Source organism: Daphnia pulex, chromosome 2, assembly GCF_021134715.1.
Source record: "Daphnia pulex isolate KAP4 chromosome 2, ASM2113471v1".
NCBI lineage: Eukaryota > Metazoa > Arthropoda > Branchiopoda > Diplostraca > Daphniidae > Daphnia > Daphnia pulex.
In genome coordinates this window covers 8,707,874-8,730,600 of record NC_060018.1, presented here as the reverse complement: position 1 = coordinate 8,730,600, position 22,727 = coordinate 8,707,874, and the positions used below count along the sequence as shown (strand labels likewise).

At 39.0% G+C, this 22,727-nt stretch overlaps 2 protein-coding genes and 1 non-coding gene across 5 annotated transcripts; 2 read left to right on the top strand and 1 right to left on the bottom strand.

Moving 5' to 3' along the window:
- The first annotated feature begins 1,383 nt into the window (after positions 1 to 1,383).
- On the top strand, positions 1,384 to 2,688 carry LOC124203098. 3 transcript variants are annotated; one of them, XM_046599705.1, is made up of 4 exons: positions 1,384 to 1,538; positions 1,607 to 1,932; positions 2,018 to 2,203; positions 2,277 to 2,688. In XM_046599705.1, the coding sequence occupies exons 1-4, from the start codon at positions 1,504 to 1,506 to the stop codon at positions 2,435 to 2,437; spliced, it is 708 nt and encodes a 235-aa protein (XP_046455661.1). In that variant the 5' UTR covers positions 1,384 to 1,503; the 3' UTR covers positions 2,438 to 2,688. The 3 variants fall into 3 exon arrangements, with proteins under 3 accessions (XP_046455661.1, XP_046455645.1, XP_046455653.1); XM_046599689.1 differs by having other exon boundaries at positions 2,269 to 2,688; XM_046599697.1 differs by having other exon boundaries at positions 1,387 to 1,477; positions 2,269 to 2,688.
- Positions 2,689 to 3,454: 766 nt separating this feature from the next.
- On the bottom strand, positions 3,455 to 4,282 carry LOC124202226 (protein ANTAGONIST OF LIKE HETEROCHROMATIN PROTEIN 1-like). The gene is made up of 2 exons (XM_046598529.1): positions 4,114 to 4,282; positions 3,455 to 3,888 (listed from the first exon to the last, which is right to left on the bottom strand). The coding sequence occupies exons 1-2, from the start codon at positions 4,280 to 4,282 to the stop codon at positions 3,455 to 3,457; spliced, it is 603 nt and encodes a 200-aa protein (XP_046454485.1).
- Positions 4,283 to 21,250: 16,968 nt separating this feature from the next.
- Positions 21,251 to 21,351, top strand: LOC124189053. Its single transcript, XR_006872607.1, has one exon. It is a non-coding gene; the product is annotated as a U6 spliceosomal RNA (small nuclear RNA).
- The last annotated feature ends 1,376 nt before the right edge of the window (positions 21,352 to 22,727 follow it).

Genomic DNA, 22,727 nt, shown 5'->3' with positions numbered 1-22,727 from the left:
TCTTGAACAGCCAGAGGGCTTTTGTGTTTCCGGTAGGGAAGGAGATGTTTACCGACTACACAAAAGCTTATACGGCCTTAAACGAGCTGGGAGAGTGTGGAATGCCAAGTTTGACGAACTGGTAACCACTTTTGGTCTAATTCTTAGTGCCCTAGATCCGTGTGTTTACCGTTACCAAAAAGACAACGTTTACCTCATTCTTTGTTTATGGGTGGATGATGGATTATTAGTATGCAATACCGCCCAACTTGTGTCCGATTTCTTTTCTTACCTTCAAACCCATTTTGAAATGAAACCAAAAAAGGTTGATTGCTTCGTTGGTCTTCACATTTCCCGTGACCATGCCAATCAGAAATTGTTTGTTTCACAACCTTCTTACACTGCAAATCTATGGTCCGCTTTTAATATGACAAACTGTGATTCAGTCAGCACACCAGCTGACCCGAATAGCCGTTTGTCTGTGTCTAAACTCCCTTTGGATTCTTTAGTAAAATTCCCCTACCGAAATGCTGTTAGGGCCCTCATACATTTGTGTGTTACCCGCCCTGATCTTAACTATGCCGTCGGGCAAGTTGCCAAATATTCTTCCAATCCTGATCAATCCCATTTCAATGCGGTTAAACGAATTTTTGCTTACGTAAAGGGAACTGCAAACTATGTCATTTATTTCGGCAGTAACAAAGATGATTGTCTAATTGCTTTCTGTGACGCTGACTATGCGGGGGATATACACCAGACGATCAACGACTGGGTATGTAATAATGTTGAACGGAGGTCCAGTGACTTGGGAAAGTCGACAACAACAATCTGTTTCCCTATCGACTACTGAAGCCGAGTATGTTGCGGCTTGTGAAACATCAAGACAAATTGCCTGGTTGCGCAACTTACTGCAAGATGTTGGGATAGTTCAAAAAGCTCCAACGCCGTTATTTTGTGATAACCAGGGGGCATTCATCTTAGCAAAAATCCTGAAAACCATAAGCGTACCAAACATATTGATGTTCAGTATCATTATGTTCGGAAAAGCCACGCAGAGGGGGTAATTAGTACGCAATATGTGTTGAAAACAAAACAATCTGCCGATATGTTCACTAAAGCCTTATCCCGCCCCATTTTTGAAATGTCTCGTGACTCTATACCTGTATGTTCTATTCCAGGTCTGATTCCAATAACGGAATAATGTTTTGACTCACCTGATAAATTATCCCTTTCAAAGGAATCAAGATTCACGGTGCCTAAAAGAAAAATATCTCATAAAATCATAATTTGTGTTTCCCGTTTCCTCCACAAACCTTCCTCCCGAAACCACCACTAGATGGTGCAGCTCTCTTGTCATTTTATGTTCCGTTCCTTGTCAGCAGACGAAAATCTTGCCTTCTTCTTTCTCGCGTTCCTGCCAAGACAAGTGTGTTTTTCCTCCTGGCTCCATTCAGTTCACTTAAGTACAATAAACGCTTTTCTGTTACTAACGAAAAAGGTATTTAATTATAAAATCCCATAGCTATGGGGTTCATTGCTCCATTTATTCGACCAAGAGTGTAAGTTTTAATAAAATATTCATATTTGAAAGTTTCACACTCGCCAACGAATGTTTTTACTTCATTAGGGGACGTCAGAGCAATATGCCGAAAAGTGAACTGGAGCAAGATGATGAGGAAGATTGTGATAAGTCAGATGATGAATCCGTTAAAAATGTTCATGAGAATGGGAATTCTGAGATTCAGATTGATGCCGAGAAGGAGATTGAGACTGAGAATAACAATTCTGAGAATACAGAATCAGTAGAACGCAAGACAGGTTATGATGAATCATCATGTAGCAGTGAATCACTTCGTCAAACGCAAAAAACAAGAAGAATACTGGATTCAGGAACATTCTACCCGTCTGACAACGAAGATTCTAATAACAGTGGAAATTTCAATGAATACATTGGTATAGGCTATCGCAAGTTATTTACCTTGTCCATTTTATTAATATTGTCTACATTATTATTGCCATTTAATAAAAACAAATTTAGATTTTGATGACGGTTTGGACGCTTCTGGAAGTCAACTTTACAAGGATTCCCCCCTATCTTCTTCAAGCATTATCTTAGAAAACATTGAAGTGAAAAAGGCTACAAACAATTCAGCTTCAGGAACAGCCTCTTCCAATAAGAAGTCAGCAGATGCATCCAAAGACAATCCTTCAAATAGAAAACATGGTACATATATAAAGAATATGTTGTATTAAGTTGTCCTCATTTATTTGGTTTCTTTATTATAACAGATTATAAGGAAACGTCTTCAGAAACGTCATCTACAAACAAGTCAGCATCAAAAAGCAAGAAAGGAAAGAACACAATGCAAGATCTAGATTCCAAAATTGCATTTTTAGGAGACTCAATGAAATCTCTTGTGGAAAGCAAGCCAACTCTTGGGAAGCAACCGGATCTTGACGACAATAAAAAAGACTGGTACAGTTATGCCGCCAATTTTGGAATTCGTGTTGCTGCCATCAAATGTGAAGATGCGCGTGACCAGATCAGATTGGGCATGGAAAATATATAAACAACTTACAAAAAGTGGAAACCAACTGATAAATAATATTGATTCAAAGTTTTATTGGTTTGAAATATAAACTAATCCTGATATGCATTTCTGTCATCCATGACACATTTTTTTAATACAACAAACTCATCATCGCTGATTTTTGTATTTAAACTGTTACATCAGTTCTGCTAAACTGCACGCTTTATTATGAGCCAATGGTCATATTACAAAATATGCATGCACAAAATAGCAGTATCATTGACAGGGAATACATTTTTAATACTTTTTTTCAACTGTTTTGGCTAGTATAGTTAACAATATCGTACTGCAACGGAACACTTCCTTCATTACAGAAATAATCCTTGTAGGAATCACGTAACTCCTTGCATTTTTCGATGCATTACGAGTAGAAGATGGTGCAATATTATTAAAAGTAGTAAAGTTATTACATAGTTCTTCATCTCGTCTCCATTCACTATCAATGAGACCACCATTTCTGTCAAAGTAGTCTGATTGTTCACTCCTTGAATAGTGTTTGGTTTCAGCAATCAACATGTTATGAAGAGCCATTACTGCACGAGTATAATGCTCTACATTTTCTGGTTTGGCGTTTATAGTTGTTAAGAAAATTCTCCACCTTGTAGTTATGATACCAAAGAGATTTTCTGACGTGCGCCTGGCTCGAGAATGCCTGTTACATGAAATGATACAATTTAACATTAGAAAAAAATGTCAAATTCCAAGTTAAGGTTATAATACCTATAATTGTAAATAGTTTGCTCCTGAGGAAGTATATTTCTCCTACCAGGAAATCTTTTCATCATGTATTCTGTTAGCTCACATGCGTCGTCACCAACGAGAACAATGGGGTGGATTAAAGATTCTTCTTTAGACAATTGAAGAGTACATGGAGGTGGAAGTGCTCATTTGTGGCTCCTGAATGCTTTTCTTAGATCGGATGATGCCCAAATGCCACTGTCAGATTGTCTTCCATATTCTCCAAGATCAAACATGAGAACTTCGTAGTTTGGCCCAGCAATTGCCACTAGAACAATACTTTTAAATCCCTTGTAGTTTTGGTACAGAGACCAACTGTGTGGTGGGGAAATAATGGCGATGTGTTTCCCGTCTATTGCTCCACAACAATTTGGATAGTTCCATTTTGTGTAGTACTCCATGGTAACTCTCTTCCATTCATCAGCCTTCGGCACAGCAAGATATGTTGGTGCAAGTTTCTCATATATTGCAATTGCTGTATTTCGAGTAATAATGCATGCCGCTACTCTGAATCCATATGCAAGAGAATGTAGATAATCTCCAGTGGCAAGATAACGTAGAGTGATTGCCAATCTTTCTCCTACATTGTACAATTATAATGAATTAGAATTAGGATTATTGCATAAATAAGATTTAAAAAATACCCGCTGTGATACACTTTCTGAATCTGGTGTGTGTCTGTTGCATTAATTTATTATCACCAATTCTTTACAATAACTTTTCAAAACACGTTGGTGACATACGCGTAAAATTATGAAAAGTATATGCATCAGATATAGCTGCCTCTTTCAGAATTGTAAAATACCAAGAGTGGGTATCACGATTTTCTTGTTTGTTATATGATCTAGTCCATGGTCGTCCGATAGGATGTCTTTTTTCTTCAACAGAGTTAAAGCAAGTAACATGGCTGTGATTCCGGCGACAAATTTACTTTTCCACTCGTATACTGACATTTCTAAATTGTAGTCGTCCATTTTTAATTTTTGACAAATTTGACTGTCACTTCGGTGCGCATTTCGTCTGCTTGCAGAAATTCACGCCTCTTTAATAAGTACCGCCTTCTTTTTTCATTAACAATTTATTTCTTCGGTTTATAGTTTAAGTTGTAAAATTAAGAATTTGGTTTAATTTCTTAAGAAATTCAGAAATTCAGAAACTAAGAACTTAACAAAAACCCCTATGTAAGCGTGTAAGCGAGGCTTTAGTGACTCACGAGCTTTTTGTTGCTTTGTTTTTAATGTGATCTACAAATACGAGAATCTGATCAATCTACTCATTTACAGAAATATTTCTTAGTTCTTACCAAACTAGTAAGGCCTAGGAAGCCAGCACAAGGTTTTATCTATTGGCCTTAATTTTAGACCCATAGAAGTCATATCGGCCTTAATATTTAGTGGAACCAAGCTGGCTTCCGCAAGGGGCGCGACGGAGAGTACAAAAAATGGCTGCCAGGCAGAGAAGGAAAAGGGAAAAATGAGCCTCTCAGTAAATTAGTCCTATCTCAACCAATAAAATCCGGAAAAGAAATTCCTTTTGGATTTTGGTGGTTGAGATAGTAATAAATCTTTTTATAAAAATATTTTTTGCTTTTGCTCCCCCGCTTTTCAGAAAAGCGATGTCAAAGCACCCCCCATTTCTGACAAAATTCAAAAAACCCTAACTTTAACACTTAATATCTCGTAAACGGGTGAGAATTTCGTCTTTTTGCAAACGCAGGTAAATCCGACGTGCAAAGACAAACATGATAAATTTTTTTTTTATATTTTAAGGCCTTTTCCGGATTAAGATCTGGAAAACCGCTCCGGGATTTCGGTCTACTTGAGTCGTGGATCGCTTGTTAATGGATGGCTTGAAAATGGTTTCTCGATCAAACACTTCTCTGCCGCCGCGTTCCTTGAAATTAAGAGTGCTTTCGACTCTGCTTGGCACCCTGCCATTATTGCTGCTCTGTCTAAAAGATCTTGCCCCCAATACCTCTTAAAAATCGTAAGCAGCTTTCTAGCTGACCGCTGTGCAATTTTTTCTCATAATGGTTCGTCATTTGAAAAGAGAGTGGAAGTTGGATGCCTGCAAGGTGTTGGCGGTGTTGGTGGTGTGGTGTGGTGTGTGTGTGGTGTTGGCGGTGTTGATTGGTGTTGGAGGCCTGCACGTGTGGTGTCCTTTCGCCGTTCCTATGGAACGTTCTGATCGATGACATTATGCGCATCGTTTTCCCTTTTCCTTATAAATTTATTGCTTATGCGGACGATCTGACAATCATAACATCACACCCAAATCCGGCTGTGGCAATTGCTTACATTTAAAAAGCCTGTGGCACTATAAATGGATGGATGGAAGGAGTCAACCTCTCTCTAAATGCTGTTAAATCTATTGTCATTCTATTCTCTCGTCGCTTTGCCCCTCCACCCCCTTTCAAAGTGCTCATTAATGGAGTCTCGATCCCTTGCACGAAAACTGTAGCCTACCTTGGATTTTTTATTGATGCCCAGTTAAACTGGCAACATAATATAATTCAAAAATGTGCTGCTGTGAAGAGGGCTCTTTTTTCTGTCAACAATTGCTTGTGACTGACATGGGGTGTCGATAGAAAGAGGATTCTCTTTCTTTACGAAACTGTGGTTGAACCGGTTCTTTTATATGGCTGTGGCATCTGGATTTCTGCTCTGCGGAAGAAAAGTGTGATTAAGAAACTGCGCTCCTTCCAACGCTCAGTAGCGCTTCTCGCTACATGAGCTTTTAAAACTGCACCTACTTACTTACCCTTACCCTTATTATTTTGTCCAATCTACGACCTGTAGAGGCAAGGGCTTTTGAGTTAGCCTCTGTTGCTTTGCTGAGTCATTCTCATGCCAAAATGTTTTCACCTTCTTTTCTCCGTGTCGTTAATAAAAGGCTACCCTTGCTTGTGTGATATCCAAGAACTGAGCTGATAACGTACCCCCATCTTTCTAGTCATCCTCCCTGGAATATTGATCTTAGTCACATAGCCATTCCGTCTGATGGTACAGTCTCTCTCTATCCTGTTCGTGACAGGGTGCTCCGCTTTTATGTGGTTGCTTTATGCGACGACAAGCACTGTAGCTTCGGTGTCGAGAAGAATCAAGAACTTTTCATTGCTTGTATCTATTCAATCTTTATCTACAGTGTTTACTGGCCTGCGCTAGGAGTCCGACGGATTCCAGGCAGCAGTCTTGCTTGCCTGACCAGTGAGCCTAACTATTCCGAATTTTCACTAGGTGGCTAAAGCCAGGTCTCTAATCACTCAACCTCTAAGCTCTGAGTGGGATGAGGAATGGCTATCTTCCGCGCAAACTTGCACTAAATTGTTCTTTCCTGATGTGGCATCCGCTCAGGTAATTGGGGCTTTAGACTTGAAACATTTGATGGTGCAAATCATCACTGGTCACTGCGCCTTAAATGCGCATCAATATCGCTTCGGCTTTCTTGCTGATCCTGTTTGTTGTTGTGGTGATCAGTCTGAGTCTGTGGAACACTTTTTTTTCGTCTGTCCCCTTTATGATCGAACTGGTTTCAAAACACAGTCCATGGCTGAGCTCTCCCAGTGGCCGCCTCAACTGCATTCCATTCCAGTCCTATCTTGTGGGCTGAATTCACGCGTTTTATTTTTCGAAGCAAAAGGCTTCTTTTTAGCCGTGCTCGCGTTAGGCCACTTGAGTCTTTGAGCTGACTTCAGCAACCAGCAATACTGCTTCTTATATTATATGTCCGCCATGTCAATTATTCCAAATGCTTTCTTTCTTTATTCTTCTCCTCTTTTACTTACAATCCTCATTTAATGTCAGATTCCCCAAATCGGAGTGTGAAGGATTGGGGGCTTCAGGGTGCTTCTCTCTCTCGGCTGTACCGGCGACCACAACCGAGGCGGCCTTGAAGGTCTAACCATGCCGGGCAGACGAGAAATATGAGAGAGTGGTAACCGGGTGACCTTCATGAACTCTCACGGCCGATAGGCCCAGTTTCCCCAATCTTATGTATCTACCAGTTGTAAGGGTCCTTAGATGCGCCTTTCTATTTTGATCTGGTTCAAAGTTGATCCAAGTGCCTTTCTCTTTTGCGACCTGTTGTGACCTACCTATTTCCCTTTCTCTTGACCTATTATTTCTCACTTTCCCTTGACTTGTTTTCGGTGTAAAACCAGACGCAGAGTCTCATTCTTTACTTCAGTATTTCTGACTCACCCGTCGCAGAATGTCACTGTATAGCTCAGTGTCTCACTACTGGCTCACTTGTCGCACCTCTCGGGTTTATTCTTCATTTTATTATTGTTTCCATATTCATGTATTCGCCCGTCTCATGCTAGAGAAGCCTTGCGCTTCGCATGTAGGCACGTAAAGCTAATGTGAACAATTCAATTCTTTTCACCTTCAAATTAATCTTTAAGTTGACGATTGATCGGAAACAGCCACACGGCCTATCCATTCAATTCGTTACACTGGTGGCAGCGAAATTCGAACTCAACGCTACGAGGAGATTGGAGAACCTTGACCAACCGCCCACCTACCACAAAGGACGGCCATACACTCAACAGCAGCATCATGACCATCCCTGACAGAACAACCAAAGAGGATCCGCTCAGAACTGACAATTCATTTTAGAGTAGACTGTATGAGTAATATTACAGTTGAATTAAGAATCAAGAAACGTGAAACAAGTTATCGACTAATTCAAGAAATATTGATAGGAGCGAGAAATAAATAAAATTTTCGCCAGCCATGATTAAACAAGACAATGCAATTTTAATGTGTAAATGTGTATCTCACTGTCAGTTCTGTGCAGTTTCATGCCTCTTTATAGGTTGCGGGATGCAACCTGTCGGGAGGGTGAGTAATGTAAGGGTTCTGAGATGCGTCTTTCTATTTTGATCTGGGTCAAAGTTGATCCAAGAGCCTTTCACTTTTGTGACCAGTTGTGACCTATCTATTTCTCTTTCTCTTGACCTATTATTTCTCACTTTCCCTTGACTTGTTTTCGGTATAAACCAAGACGCAGAGTCTCATTTTTTAGTTCGGTCTTTCTGACTCACCCGTCGCAGAATGTCACTGTGTTGCTCAGTTTCTCACTACTTGTCGCACCTCTCGGGTTTAACTTCATTTCATTATTGTTTCCATATTCATTTATTCGCCCGTCTCATGCTAGAGAAGCCTTGCGCTTCGCATGTAGGCACGTAAAGCTAATTTGAACAATACAATTCTTTTCACCTTTAAATTAATTTTTGAGTTGACGATTGAGCGGAAACAGCCACACGGCCTATCCATTCAATTCGTTACACAGTCTTGCCGACCCAATAAATCTTTGTAAATATAATGAATTTATATGTTGGCATTACAATTGGGCAGCGCTCTTGTCGAGTACGCCCATTTAAAATTAAAAAAAAATACCTTGTCTTGTATAGGATGACGACCTGTCAATGGAAATCCGCTTCGATCCAACTCCAAATGGTCGATCCACATCAATTAGGGACTACTCCATGTCTGATTGCATTTGAGATTTAACATCCTCAAAATTGACTGTAAGCATAGCTACTGGTATTACTTTTGATAGTAGACTGATGAAAAAGATTTTGAAAGTTTTACGGAATTTTTCTTTCGGAAGTTTCAAGATCTTTCGTTTGTTCAGTTTGTTGTAAACAATTGGTTTGTTTTCAATTCGTACACGACACCTTTTTTCTTCAGTTCGCAAAATCGTGCACCTGAATGTGCTGTGTTTCCCGTCAGCAGAAGAACATCTGAATTCTTCACATTTCGCCAAACGAAGTACAGCAAAATCTTTTAGATCATCAAAAATTTGACAGCATGTTCGTATTTGCGGAAATACTCTTCTGAAAAACAGGTAGAGCGCCCATACGATAAGTCACTGGCTCACAGGTATATTTTGTTGGCGTAAATAATTTTTAAAAAAGGAACAGATTCAAAAAATTTCTATTGGTTGGAAAAAAAAAGATCTCTTGTTTTCAAAGAAAAAAAAAACTCTCTCTTTTGTGTTTTAACCAGCCTTCAAGTCTGGTCTCTTTTTGACCGTGTAAGAAATCTCTTCATCAAATTTTTCTTTCAAAAGGTATGAAATCAAGTTCTAAATTTAAAAAACCTTTTGCAGTTAAACACTTTTAGTAATTTGTCAGTTGATTTTGCTTTTTCTTGTGTGTGTGTGTTCCATGCTTTTACGGCTTTGACCCGACAATAATCTTAATTACCCAACATATTTTAAACCACCTCGATCTAACAATGATGTAAAAACAATCAATTATCATGAAATGTTTACACAAAATAAAAAATAAGTACCAAGATGTTTGACAAATCGCAGGTATCTTGCGTTGCTTGTCGGAGTAACAAGTTTTGAGTAACAATCAATTAAAAGTTTTCCAGTTGTATAATTTTATGGATGGCATATCCCCTTATATGAGCGGGCAAGACAAAGCATCAGGAATGAATGGAACGTGAACTGTCATAAAAACAAATTGTCTTGTGATTTAAAACAAAGTAGTTATTTCTGAAAAAAATTAATACCTGGAAAACGTTGAAGGAATCTGATTTCTTTAACACAGCCTCGGTGGTCAAAGGTGTGTTGCAATGCATGGATGTTAGTGCCAGTTCTGTTCTACTTATTCTTTATATGGCGCTGAGGCAAGTGCAGGATGATTATTACTTCCGCAATGATCATTACTTCCGCATGTGCGCACTGCACCATGAAAACGCTCAATGTTGTCTGTAGAAAATCGCCTGGTGAGAAAAAATTGAAGACCGTTGTTCATTAGATACTTGATTAAATTGGCTGTTAAACGTGAGGTTAATATTATTGCATCCAAAGTTTCTTTTGTAAAATAGTCGAGGGCGTTACTCTTTTCCTTATTCCACTGTTGAAGGAAATCTGGTATTTCAGATCCGAGTTAATTTAGCCTCTCATCACTGGGGTCAGAGAAGGGCTTCTTCACATCTAGCCTCTGTTTATAATGTTGGATAAGGTTGCAAACATCGTGATAATTTAACCACTTCCAAAAAATTCAAGAAAATTGGTCAATGGAACAACATTTTCAAATCCCATTTGAAACATATCCTTCATGCACCACAACGCAGCTACTACTTCAGGCTTGAAAATGTCCCGTGCATAAGCAACTTTCATTTTTTCGAAATTTTTTGGGGTCAATATGTCGCCTCGTTAAAAACGACATAATGGTAAACCGTCGATGAGTGTTTTGGCAAATAAAAGCTTAATTAACGAAAAATAAATCCTTTCTCCTTCCCATTTCAAGTTTCGTTCCAACAATTGATTCCTCACATTTTTCAGGATATGCGTGGGATCGTAAGAAACGTACAATTTCCTGGAAGGTTCAGCTAGATGGGTAACTCTAAAATCATCTTTATCAGCCGGTTTTTGAAAAAGTTTAAATAACTTCACGTTGACTTTAGCATTGTCGTCAACTATACGATCGACTATAAAGCCAACTTCTTCAAGTTTCTTAATGACGTGAATTGTTTAAAAATGCAATTGCCTCCCTTTTAACTTTGCGACGGGCCAACTACCAACTAATGCAGTAAACCTCGTTGTGAGACCTGTAACAACGAAATTAATAAAAATATTTGCTAGAACTGGTGGTCCTCTAACTGGAACATGATGGTCGTCATGCCTAAAAGCAGCGTTTTCTGACATTTTACCACCGTCTAACCCTTGACCAACTGTTTCCTCTTCAACCTCGTCATCTAACTCTTCGTCTTCAAGTACTTCATTCAAAGGGTGGTCATCCATAATACCCCTACCCCTCCCCACGAATTGCTGTCTTGATTGTATCCAAAGTAGCAAAGATTTGCAGGCCATATCGTCAATTTCAACATTAACTCTTCATTCGTGTTGTTGTGTTAAACAATCAACAATCGTTTTCAATCGAGCTAAGTTCACGTTTGTTATACCAACTACTCTCTTTGTTGTACCGGTATAGGTTACAATCGCAAAACATAATAAAACTTTCAAAATCTTTTTCATCAGTCTACTATCAAAAGGAATACCAGTAGCTATGCTTACAGTCAATTTTGAGGATGTCAAATCTCAAATGCAATCATACATGGAGTAGTCCCCAATTGATGTGGATCGACTATTTGGAGTTGGATCGAAGTGGATTTCCATTGACAGGTCATCATCCTATACAAGACAACAATGATATAGTTCTCAATATTTAGTTACGCGTGAATTTGAATTTTTTTTTTATTTTCTTTTATTACTACGGCCTACTCAGACTTGAGTGTTGCCTGAATTTGAATGCTTACGGATAATTGTGAGTCTTCAAAACTACGATATGGAGGGCCGTGGTATTTGATTGGATATACTTCGAAAGAGATGTTGAACAACCGGCATTTGAATCTGACGTCTAATTTATATTAAAAAAATTACTTTAACAATTGATACCGAAATATGATACAAAATAAAGAAATACTATTATTACAGTTAAATTGAGAATTCCAAATCTCCAGCACAATCAGTCGTGGAATAATCTCTTGTGTGTAATCTATCATTACAGTCTGCAGGTGGATCGAAGTGAATGTCGTCAATTGACAGGTCCATATCCTCAACATGACAAAAGTGTACATGAATAAGAATGCTTACGGAAAATCGCGTGGATTTTTAGTGTCGTATTTATTCTGATCATTTGTATCACCTAGGTGGGGAAAAGAGAATGAAAAAAGGCATTGAAGGTTTGGGGAAAAAAACTGAAATCATAAAGTTTGCACACGGGGTTTTCAATTGATGAAGCCGGACATACTATTTATTATTCGCATACGTTTTTGGCAGCATCACCGGACGCCATATTCAGCTGCCCATGCCACGGAAGGGCAGTTGTGGAAAATAAATGCCCTTTTAAAGACGCAAACGCCTTCTCTCTCATGGAGAATAGGACGAATTTTTCGATTATTTTTTTAGAGTTTCCCATGGAACTTAGAAATAAAAGGGAGAAATAGGCCCACTTTGACGGAAAAATAGGACCGCTTTATAATTTTTTTTAAGTGGGTCTATTTCGTAGGGTCCCATTTCGTCCGGTCCTATTTGTCGGGCCTATTTCGTCGGGGCCTATTTCGACCGGCCCTATATCTCCACCACTCCTCTAGGATGATAGTATACTGATGAAACAATAACAAGTAAAAATTTTAAAACATCATTCGTTTAGTCTCTAAAATTATTATCTTGATGAGAATGTTCTTCATTCAAACCGAATTGACCGGAAACTCAGAGACTTTCTAATTTTTCTAATTCGTTCTTTTCCTGTCGTTTAGCTTCTTTATTCGTTACTGTAAAAAATGAAGGTGTTTTAGGTAACCATTATGAAATACATTTTTTACAACTCACCGAAATTTTCCGTGACGAAATCAGTAATCAAATATTCGATGAATTTGATCGTCGAAAAGCGTCTTCGACTTAAAGACATATCACTCCAGTCTTGAGGGAAGGTACCACGAAGATGAAAATTCGGATGAAAAAAGAACATATTTAGACGTGAGATTGATCCAATAAATTGGAACAACTAAAACCCAATGCCCTAATGTGCCATAAAGATCTGGTTGATCAGAAACCAAAATGATGTGTTAAGAAAGATTTGTATCTAATGTAGATACTTGCTGGTCGATTGTTGTGTCACCGTAACTTCTCCTTCCACGTGCGATGTTTACGGTAATTTACCAGTGGGCCATCCTAAAATCAACATAATATTCGCCATTCAACAATCAGTTAGACACACAACATAAAATATATTTACCTGATATTGATAGTAAGGCTCCTCCCCAGCAAATTATTCATAGTTTGTGTAATTCAATGCCATTTGCCACGATATTAGATAAACACTTTAACAAGAGAAAAAAGTTAGATCACTTGACGACCAACTAAAGAGCAGAATACACGTGAAAATTTATAATGACTCTCAGTAAAGGGTGCCAATTTTTAGCGTGCTGTCCTTAAATACATTCCCTAAATAGCTTTCGAGCGCGTAATATTTATTTGTCTACAGCGCCCCTATTATGTAACAATGAAATAGCTTTTGTTTACGGTAAAATCTATTACCCCCAGATTCTGGGGAGCAATACCATTTTGGCAATACCACCCATCTAGTGGCAGACGAGAAAAACTGTCGCTATTCATGATGTTGGTTTTGCCGTTTTGTAGTCCTGACTGCCAGTACAAATAGATTAACTATGATATTTACGTTTTGTTGTGCTGATTGAATTAGGACTAATAACGACTACGAAACCGCAAAATTATGAATAGGAGCAGTTCTTCTCATCTGCATCAGCTTAAACAAAAATAAGAATTGGTCGTCTTACTTGGAGATTTGTTCTAATTCTTAATTGTTCTATCTGAAATCCAGACTGATTTTCTTGCCGACAAAATCGACTTGAAAAGGAGCAATCTGTAAATCGTGACCAGCGCTTTAAAATAATGAAATATGACACTGATACGACCTGCTCACGAAGGATAAGGAGATGTTTGATGTTGAATAAAATGGCGTCTAGGTTTTTTTTTGTTTGTCATAATCTGGAACGCAGCATTTCCCAGTGCTACACAGGCTGCTGGTAGAACTTCCTTTTAGCATGCACAGAAAATAAAAGAGTAAATCCAAAACTTTCTCGATCACTTAAATTTTCAACTTTACCTGGGAAAGACCTTGGAATGTCGAACGATCAACAGAACTGTAAAGTTTGGATAAGCATAGGAAGGCTCTTTCCGAAGGGGTGTTACCAGATTTTGTGCAAATTGTCCGGCGAATCTGGAAAGAACAAAAAGAGTAAATCATAATGAGAATTTATCTGTTAAAGTTGAAGTACCCTACTGAGTTATGCCTTAAACGCATATAAACTTTCTTGCGTCTTACTGGAATATTTTGGATCAACCTCCTCGATAGTTCACTAAAGACCGGCTTCTGGCAGAAAAGTATGGTGCTAAAAATAAATCGGCTACAAGACCAAATTTAGACTGCAGCTAATAGTTAGCAATACCAGTATTCCACACCGTAAAAACACGTGAAATTCAAAAGATCTAACATGGAGAAGCAAAATGTGTCAGCCAACGAGTTAACTGATAAAATCAAACGATCCCAGAAATGAAGATACAAGAAAGAGGATGTTGGGCAATCGAGGAGAATGCCTTTTCTGCTCTTGGCTAGCATGTTCTCATTCATTATATAAACAAAGTAAAAACGAAATGATAAGGAAGCCTTAACAAGCTGACAAATGAGCTTACATTTTACACACAATGATTAGGTATTGGCCGGAGAAATACCTTCTGGTATATACAAGCTTTGAGGCCGGAACATGAAGCTGATGGATTGGGATGTTGCGTTCTCGGTGAAAAATATATATTACATTAATGAAAATATATAAATTAAGAAAGAATACCAAACTTCTTCTTTTCTATGCAGCACATTCTGTGCACAAATGTTTAAAATGGAAATGTCACTACACCACGGTAAAATACCTTGCTAACTCTCTGTGTATGTATTCGAGTCAACACTTTGGTCCAAAAGATTGTTTAGTCTTCTGTTGTGCGGTTGAGCAATAAAGCAGCCATAATTTCTCCATTAAAAGAAGTGGAAGGAAAAAATATGAAATATCCTGCTAATATAATCTAAAAGATTCTTTTAATAAAAAATTGCAGGATGAAAAATTAAAAAGCATAACTGCTGGGATACATAGCCGGTTGCCTTTCTATCAGCCATCTTGTATACTAAATTGTATAATAAAATTGTATACCAATAAAATTGCTTAGTAATACAATATACATTGATTGACAACATAGACGCAATTCCATTTCTTTTAATTTGTCCAATTAATGGTTCACAATAAAAAACCATAAACATCTACTTTGTCCGATATCAAGATGTCCCCACATCACACTGAACGGCTGCACTTGGATCCTGCTTGAAAACCGCCAAGTTAAGAATCTGTCGAATCCGAGCAAACCTGATTCGTCGTATAGCTCACTGTATAAGCTCCTGATCAATCAAAAGTCGACTGCTACATTGTCATAAACAAACTGATTCGTGATTTGTTTTGTTATTTCAGTGTACTACAACTCACAAGTATTAATTCAACAAATAAAGAAAATGTTCGTAATTTTAAACTAAAAATCTTGGGCTAGCATGTATACTGATTCCGAAGTGGAAAGCATTCTCATTGCTGCTATTCATGCCGACACCGAAAACGCATTATTAAAAATCTCGAACTGCGGTACCAGTCAAAGATCAGACGAACGGCAAATCATTCATGGGAATCAAATGGAGTACCTACAGAAAATTGGAAAGTTCTAAAACATTGCAAAGATTTAGTGGGCAAATATGGTCGCTAAGAAGCGATATCGGACAATAATGACACAGTGTGTGTGGAATTGGTAGGCAAATATTTTTTTATGTAAAATTATTTCTTACATTACGTGAGAAAGAAACTTTACGTAAATTTCCATGTTTTAATAGACTACTCCTAAAAATGAGAACGAAGGTGAATCTTGTTAAAACACAGTGTCATAGAATGGGACAAATTCAGTAGGGCGAAAATTACCTCAATTGTTAACAGAATGTTACATACTCATACTTCATTATGTTATGTAGATTTTTGAGCCAACCACAGACAAGTATTACGATGAAGACCAGATAATTCAATCTGAAACTGAAAATTATTTGGGTTTTAATGATACCCAGTCGCATCAAAAGCCAACCTTGTCTTTTTTTGCCTTATTGCAACATTTTGAAGTTAATACAAATCAAAATCATTGTGACCTAAAAGGCTAAAATATCTTCTGATGCTGCTAAAGTTTTATGAACCAGAAGCAATCTATTCAAAGCTACCAAATACAGGCAAAGAACTAGTAAACATTGATGGACTTGATTGGCAACCGAATGAAACAGAAAATTCTAAAAAAAACGCCTCCAGCAATTCCGCTCGGGATGGAAAATATTTCCATTTCGGTTTAGAAAGCGCTGTTAGTGGTGAATTTCTCGACATCATATACCGCGACGCTGATTTGTTTGAATTTGTCAACGTAAATGTTGATGACCCACATCTCCTGCCCAATGAGATCGTGAAAAGAGTACGTTTTATTGTATTTCCTAAAAAAATATTGCTCTTAATACAATTAATTTCTTATTATTGCCAGATTGAGCATTTGAAACACTTTTTACAGCAAACTTAGCCCAAAAACGATTATTAAGTGAAAATCGTGGTCCAGTTTTGGAACATGATTTGCCTAACCATGAAGTAGACGTCTTTATTGATGAATCAAAACCATTTCGAGCCAAAGATGCTGATTCCGTCACTCCGATACTTGGGAGAATCCATTCCATTCGACTGAACTCTGAATCAAATGAAGGTACAAGAGAACATGAAGAGACATCTCCCTTTATTATTGGATTTTATTGTGGCAAGGGCAAGCCCAGTGATATTGATAGTTTTCTAAACCCAACAATTAACTTATTTATTCGTCTTTCGCCTGAAACTGAAGAATCTAGTTTGCAAAGCAAACGATGCTTCACTACCTCCCTTCGTTGCGTTATTTCTGACACTCTCATGCGCTCTTGAGTGAAGAAGTTTAAAGGGCACTCGGGATACTGGGCTTGCAATCGTTGTATCCAAAAGGGTAAAATTTTCGGAGATAGTAAAGTAATCGTAATGCAGAATGTTAATGCTCCCCTGCGAAATTATGTTGATTTACTAAGCTATCGCGTGAGTGATTTTTCTCTTGATCCCAATCTTATTAGTCCTTTCATTCGCCTTAATTTTCCCATGGTAACAGGATTTTTCATAGAGCCGATGCATACAATGATAGGAGGAGCCTTTCGTAGATTAATTGGGTGAATTAATAAGAATAAAAGTGAATGAATAAGTAATGAATTTTTTCTAATTGATTGGCTTTGTGTTTGGATAGTATTTTGCATAACTTCATACTAACTTTTTCATACATGAAACGAATGTGTATGCTGAGAAACGGTCGAAGAAAAACAATAAAATAGTTGTGTCTGGAAAGACAACGCAGATATCATTCTGTTGGAATTGTTGGAATTCTTGAAATCTAGAGTCTGTAAATGTTTTACAAAGACGCGAGGCATAAGATGCATCTGTAATTCTGTAGTTTTAAGTTGTAGTTCCACTATTCCATTGTTTTCTATGTATCAGGTCCCATCATCTATATCGATTTACAAGTCCTCGATACATACGAAAAAAGCGAAGGAGTGGACAGAAAAGGGGCGAAAAGCACATATACGGCAATTGGCAACGCCAAATAAAATGCATGAAAAAATGGTCGACGAAAAAATACCACGAAAATCGTGATAGCTCAGACATCTCAACAAATTTTCATAAATCCTTTTGTATTCTGGAAGAGGGATGAAAGGGCTCATTTACATCAACTAATTTTTTGTAGGAATCGAATATACGGCTAAAAGCGATGTAGCCGGAGGGGGAGACTTTGGGTTTTCGTGATATTTCACGATTTTCAATCCCTATTATCTCGGGGACAAAAGAGATAAAAATATCCGAAAATGACCTCCGGAAAAAAGGGTGTATTTCGGTCCGGTTGAGTGGGAGATCGCTTGTTAAATAGCGCGGATCAACTAATAAGGATTTGTGTGGCTCCGCTAAATACAAGGCAGGAAAATAAGACTCAAATCACAAGTGTTTCGCACTTGCCGTCATGGTGTTGTTTGGAAAGCTGCGGACATAGACATGGAAAACGAAATGGCGACTGAAGAGGGAAACATAGCAGTGGGCAAGAAGACAGAAGGGTGCAGGGGTACAACACATTACACGTATTTTAGATGATTAAGCAGTGATAATTGCCATGGAAAACAAGGTGCACAGCTTAATGATTAATACACAACACTGTTTTGACCACGAATGAGAAGGATGCGACGATGATTGTTTCGGAGCCCGCGCTGAACCTCGTGAAGGAGGATCTTCTTCGCCTTGGTCAACTGGAGCTGGGTCGGGTGCTGCACACGGAACGACAGCTTGTTCAGCGCCGGTCGAAGATTTACAGTGTACAAGTGCAGCGGATACAGTTTTGACTAGACAGTCACGATTTGGTCCGACTCCGATTATGACGCCGGGTGTTGACCAATTTCATTGTTGGCATTTCAAAATCGGGCGTTGAATCAGAACCGATGTGATCGGCGATTGAAATATTCCGTCCTCAGCTCCCTCGCGCGTCAGCCCTTTTTTAGAGGATGTCAGCACCTTTCTGCCACTCGGCAGCAAACGAACGGCGATGGACTGGGAGGCAGTCGCTTATGGGGCGATTGAAGATGATTTGAGATGATGATGACTGACCACCGGAAATGGCGGTGTTGCGGAAGAGAAGAAGCAAGTGTCAAAATTTGTTGACGTCGAATTAACCGGACGTGAAGGATCCGGCGATCAGCTTCTTCGTGGATTTCACTCCAGCTTCCGAGAGCCCGTTAAACTCCCCATTCCTTTAAAAATTGTTTGAATTCCATTGAAGGAAATTGAGGGCCACCGTCTGACATTGGCACTAACATTGATTAACAGCTCCCGGACGGCGTTGATGACTTTCTTGGAGGAAACGTGGGCATCCGTAAAATAGAAGACATGAGACCTGCCGCTAAATGAATTTACTTGGATGATAAAATGACGACATTTGAGTTGGCAGAGATCTGCATAGATCTGCTAAAAGGTCGCGAAACTACCTCATGAGTTTGAAGCGATTCAGGTGGGTGTGATGGAAGGCCAGAGGTGCACTCCTCGTATGCACCGGCAAGACTTACGATTTCGGAATCCATGTTGAGCCAAAAGAAGGCAGTCGTGCCCGTTGCCGTAGTTTGGTGGTGCATTTTCAGTAGACCGCGCAGTAAATCGCTTTGCAGCGCCTTCGGAATGACGACTCGAGCTCCCATGAAAATCATCACGTCTTCTCTGTCGATAGCTAGATGATGCCGAACGCGCCAAAAGGGTCGAAGCGAAAGGTTGCCTTTTTTCGTTCAGAAAACCGTTGAGGATCGAATCTCGGAGCTCCTTCATGACAGGATCAGTGACGGCGGCAGCTTTCACCTTTTCTACAACGGGATAGATGACCATTGGATCCAACCCGTCGATAGCACATAGCAGAGTGATCCTTGGAGGGACGAAGGAAGTTCCTTCGGCCAGGTCGTCCCGAGGAGTTGCTACTGCGATGGGTGCTCTGCTCAATGCGTCCGAGTCTTGATTCTCTTTCCCAGGGATATCTCACCGTCAACACGTAGCGCTGCATTTTGAGCCGCAATCGGGGGAGACGGGGTTTGTCCAGCTTGTCAAGCCGCAATCGGGGGAGACGGGGTTTGTCCAGCTTGTCAAGTGCGTAGCTATTGAGGATCGGGATGAGAGGCTTTTGATCCGTTACCAATGACCTACAGGAATTGCCAACACTTGTGCATTCCCCGCGCGGCTGCCAGGCACTGGAACTCAATTATCGCGTACCGGGAATCGGCGGGTGACCGGAAGCGTTATTCAGCTTGAACAACTGCCCGTTATGCTTTGGCACCTTTCTGTTTAAGGAGAAATCCTAGACCGTTAAGACGGGAAGCGTCGACGTTGAGAGAAGTTGGTAGCCTCCCGCGTCGACAATGAATCCACCGAACGGAACAGATGACTCGGCAAAGATCACTTCATTCATTCACAAGGGTTCTCTGAGTTGATTTTATTGTAAATCATTATTTATATTTGTATAGAGTGAAGAATTTTGTTTTTTTTTTGGCACAAAGAAAAAAAATTTAGCTTTATTTTTAGTATTTTTTGTAAATTTTTGAAAACGCCGTATTTAACATGGCGCATATGGGGGGAAACGGGTGTACCTAATAAACTGAACGATACCGTAGCGCCGTGGGGGTTAATCCTACGACAACTTCATGTGTAGAAAAAATGTAGATCATCATTAGATCTACTCAGGGCCAAAAGGAAAAAAATCTAGCCCAAGAGGTTCAAGAGTTATTGCATTTTTTCTAGGACACGTAGTGCAATAAGAATGCACTGAAAATAGGAGGGTGTACCTAATAGTTTGGTGGGTACTATAACTGTAACAGAAAAAGCGTAACTGTCAAATTATTCAGTTTACCGAAGACGGCGAAACAACGAGAAATGTTGTAGACAGAAAGAACAACTTTGGTTATTATATATTTGATTAGAAATATTGTTTGACAGAAAGATAACTTTGCCTTCATCAATACCACTTTCGGTTTCGAGAGTAATTGTCACGAACTCTATAGAAGTATTTAAAAACCTACTGCGTTTCAGAAGAAATGTCCTTGTATGCGGTAATGTAGAATCCCGAAAGAATTTTTTTATTTCTTCCTATTTGGGTGAAAAAAATTTATTTCGCTTTGCTGGCAAAGAAGTTGGTCATGCTAGTCACGTTATCCTCTTTTGTAGGGTAGCAGATATAGCTTTGATTAACGCCTCTGAGAAATCCATGGTTTTCTCGGAGGAGGCGTTCCATTTCTCGTTAACTACGTCTTTGCAAAACACAATAAGCTGAGAAAATAAGAGTCATTTTCGGTAAACGAATGAAGGAGGAGAGGTTATGGATAAGCGTCAAGGCGCTTCTTCTTCTTCTTCTTCCACATTTACATTGGAATATTTCAAAAAGACAATCAAATTCAAAGTTCATTATGAGAAATGTATGTACGACTGTTTATGCAAGTAGTCCGTGAATTATCGGATGAATTCCCATTCGAAAGATCAAACTATATAACCAAAATGAAAATTGATTGCGGTCAAACAATGTAGAACTGTCTAACGGATACACAGGTAACTGTGAAATATTCATAGAATGACCACTCACTTGATAATCAACTACACAAAATAATTTAAACAAACTATTGGTTTTGCTGGAATGTAAACTAACACTGTAGCAGAATATATGTTGTTAAACAACTATGTATAAGGGGATCTCATGTGAGACCTTGTGTTGTATTTCATACGGAATACATACAATAAAATTTGAACAATCAACAGAGAACATTAGCATGGCCCCTGCGCAAAAGCTGGGACGTAATCTTCTCTGTGTGTTCTAGCAGAAGCGAGTCGTAAGATATGAACGTTCCTTTGCAATTACGACATTCGAGATTCTTGGCCGCAAAATAATATTTGGTCGCAAAATCAACGACGCTTCTTTCTCTATTATAGAGTACCTTTGATGTTAAAGAACTTGGCTGTTTGCACACTGGACACTGAAAAAGTCGAAGGTCCACATTCGCCTTGGAATCCATAGGAAAAGACGACTGAAAATGTATGATGCGACAGCAGGAGTCGATTTCGAATTGGGACCTGGAGGCTGAGGCGGATATACCACCATGTCTTTAGTTGAACAACTAAAACTCCTTTGCTCGCGAATAGGTCTTTTCCAACCCACTGTTGATCAATCAACTCCATCGTTGTTTTCCAGCCAGCTGGAAGGCGCAATGAATAGTCATTCTTCCGTGACCTTTCACAGTGTATGGGAGCAGAAGTTGGCAACTTGAAATACATCTATAAAAGAAGATTCAATGAAATAAAATAAATATTCTTCTTACTTGCTTAATAGTGATCAATTTCTCCCCTTACCTTTTGTAATTGAACAATGTCTGTTAAGTTGAGTGCACTCGATGACTGTTCGTCAAACTTCCGTGCCAGTTCCATTCCAAATGGTTCTTCAATATTTTAAAGTGAGTTGAAACTGTGTGAAGGCAAGCTGGGGCTGTGTGAAGGCGAGCTGGAACTGTGTGAAGGCGAACTGGAACTACGTGAAACCGAGCTGAATCTTGCGTGAAAGCGAGCCGCAGCTCTGCACCTGAAATGAAGAACCAAAGAAAATTTTTTTTACGATACTCCAGCAGCTAACCAAACATTTGGTGTACCACTCACATGAGTTAAAGGTGTAGAAAATAAAGATGATTGTAAATTAGCCTCGTTATCCTTCAAGCTCCAGATTTCTGATTCTGTAACAGGGAATGAACATTTTTTTATCAATACATGAACAAAATTTATCGATACATGAAAACAAAACTTGTGCTGAATTCAACTTACATCAGCTAAAGTTGAAGAATAAGAGGGTGGTTGTGAATCAGCTTTGATATCATTCATCAAGATCTTTGGAAGAGAGCTAGAGCTCTGATTCTGATGTAATAAGAAATGAAAAGAAAATTATCGGTACATGAATAGAAAACTTGTGCTGAATTGAACTTACATCAGTGGAATAGAATGGGGATGGCTGAGTAAGAACTTTGTCGTTTGAGCTGTCTGAATAAGAGCATTTAGCAATCTGAAATGAGGGAAATAAGAATGTGGTGAGACCGATGTATACATTTTTTACCTTTACACATATACCTCTTTCAGCTGAAAACTGCAAATGCAGGTCAAACTTCTACCTAATGCATCCTTTATTCTTCCATTTTTCAGTGGACAAAGA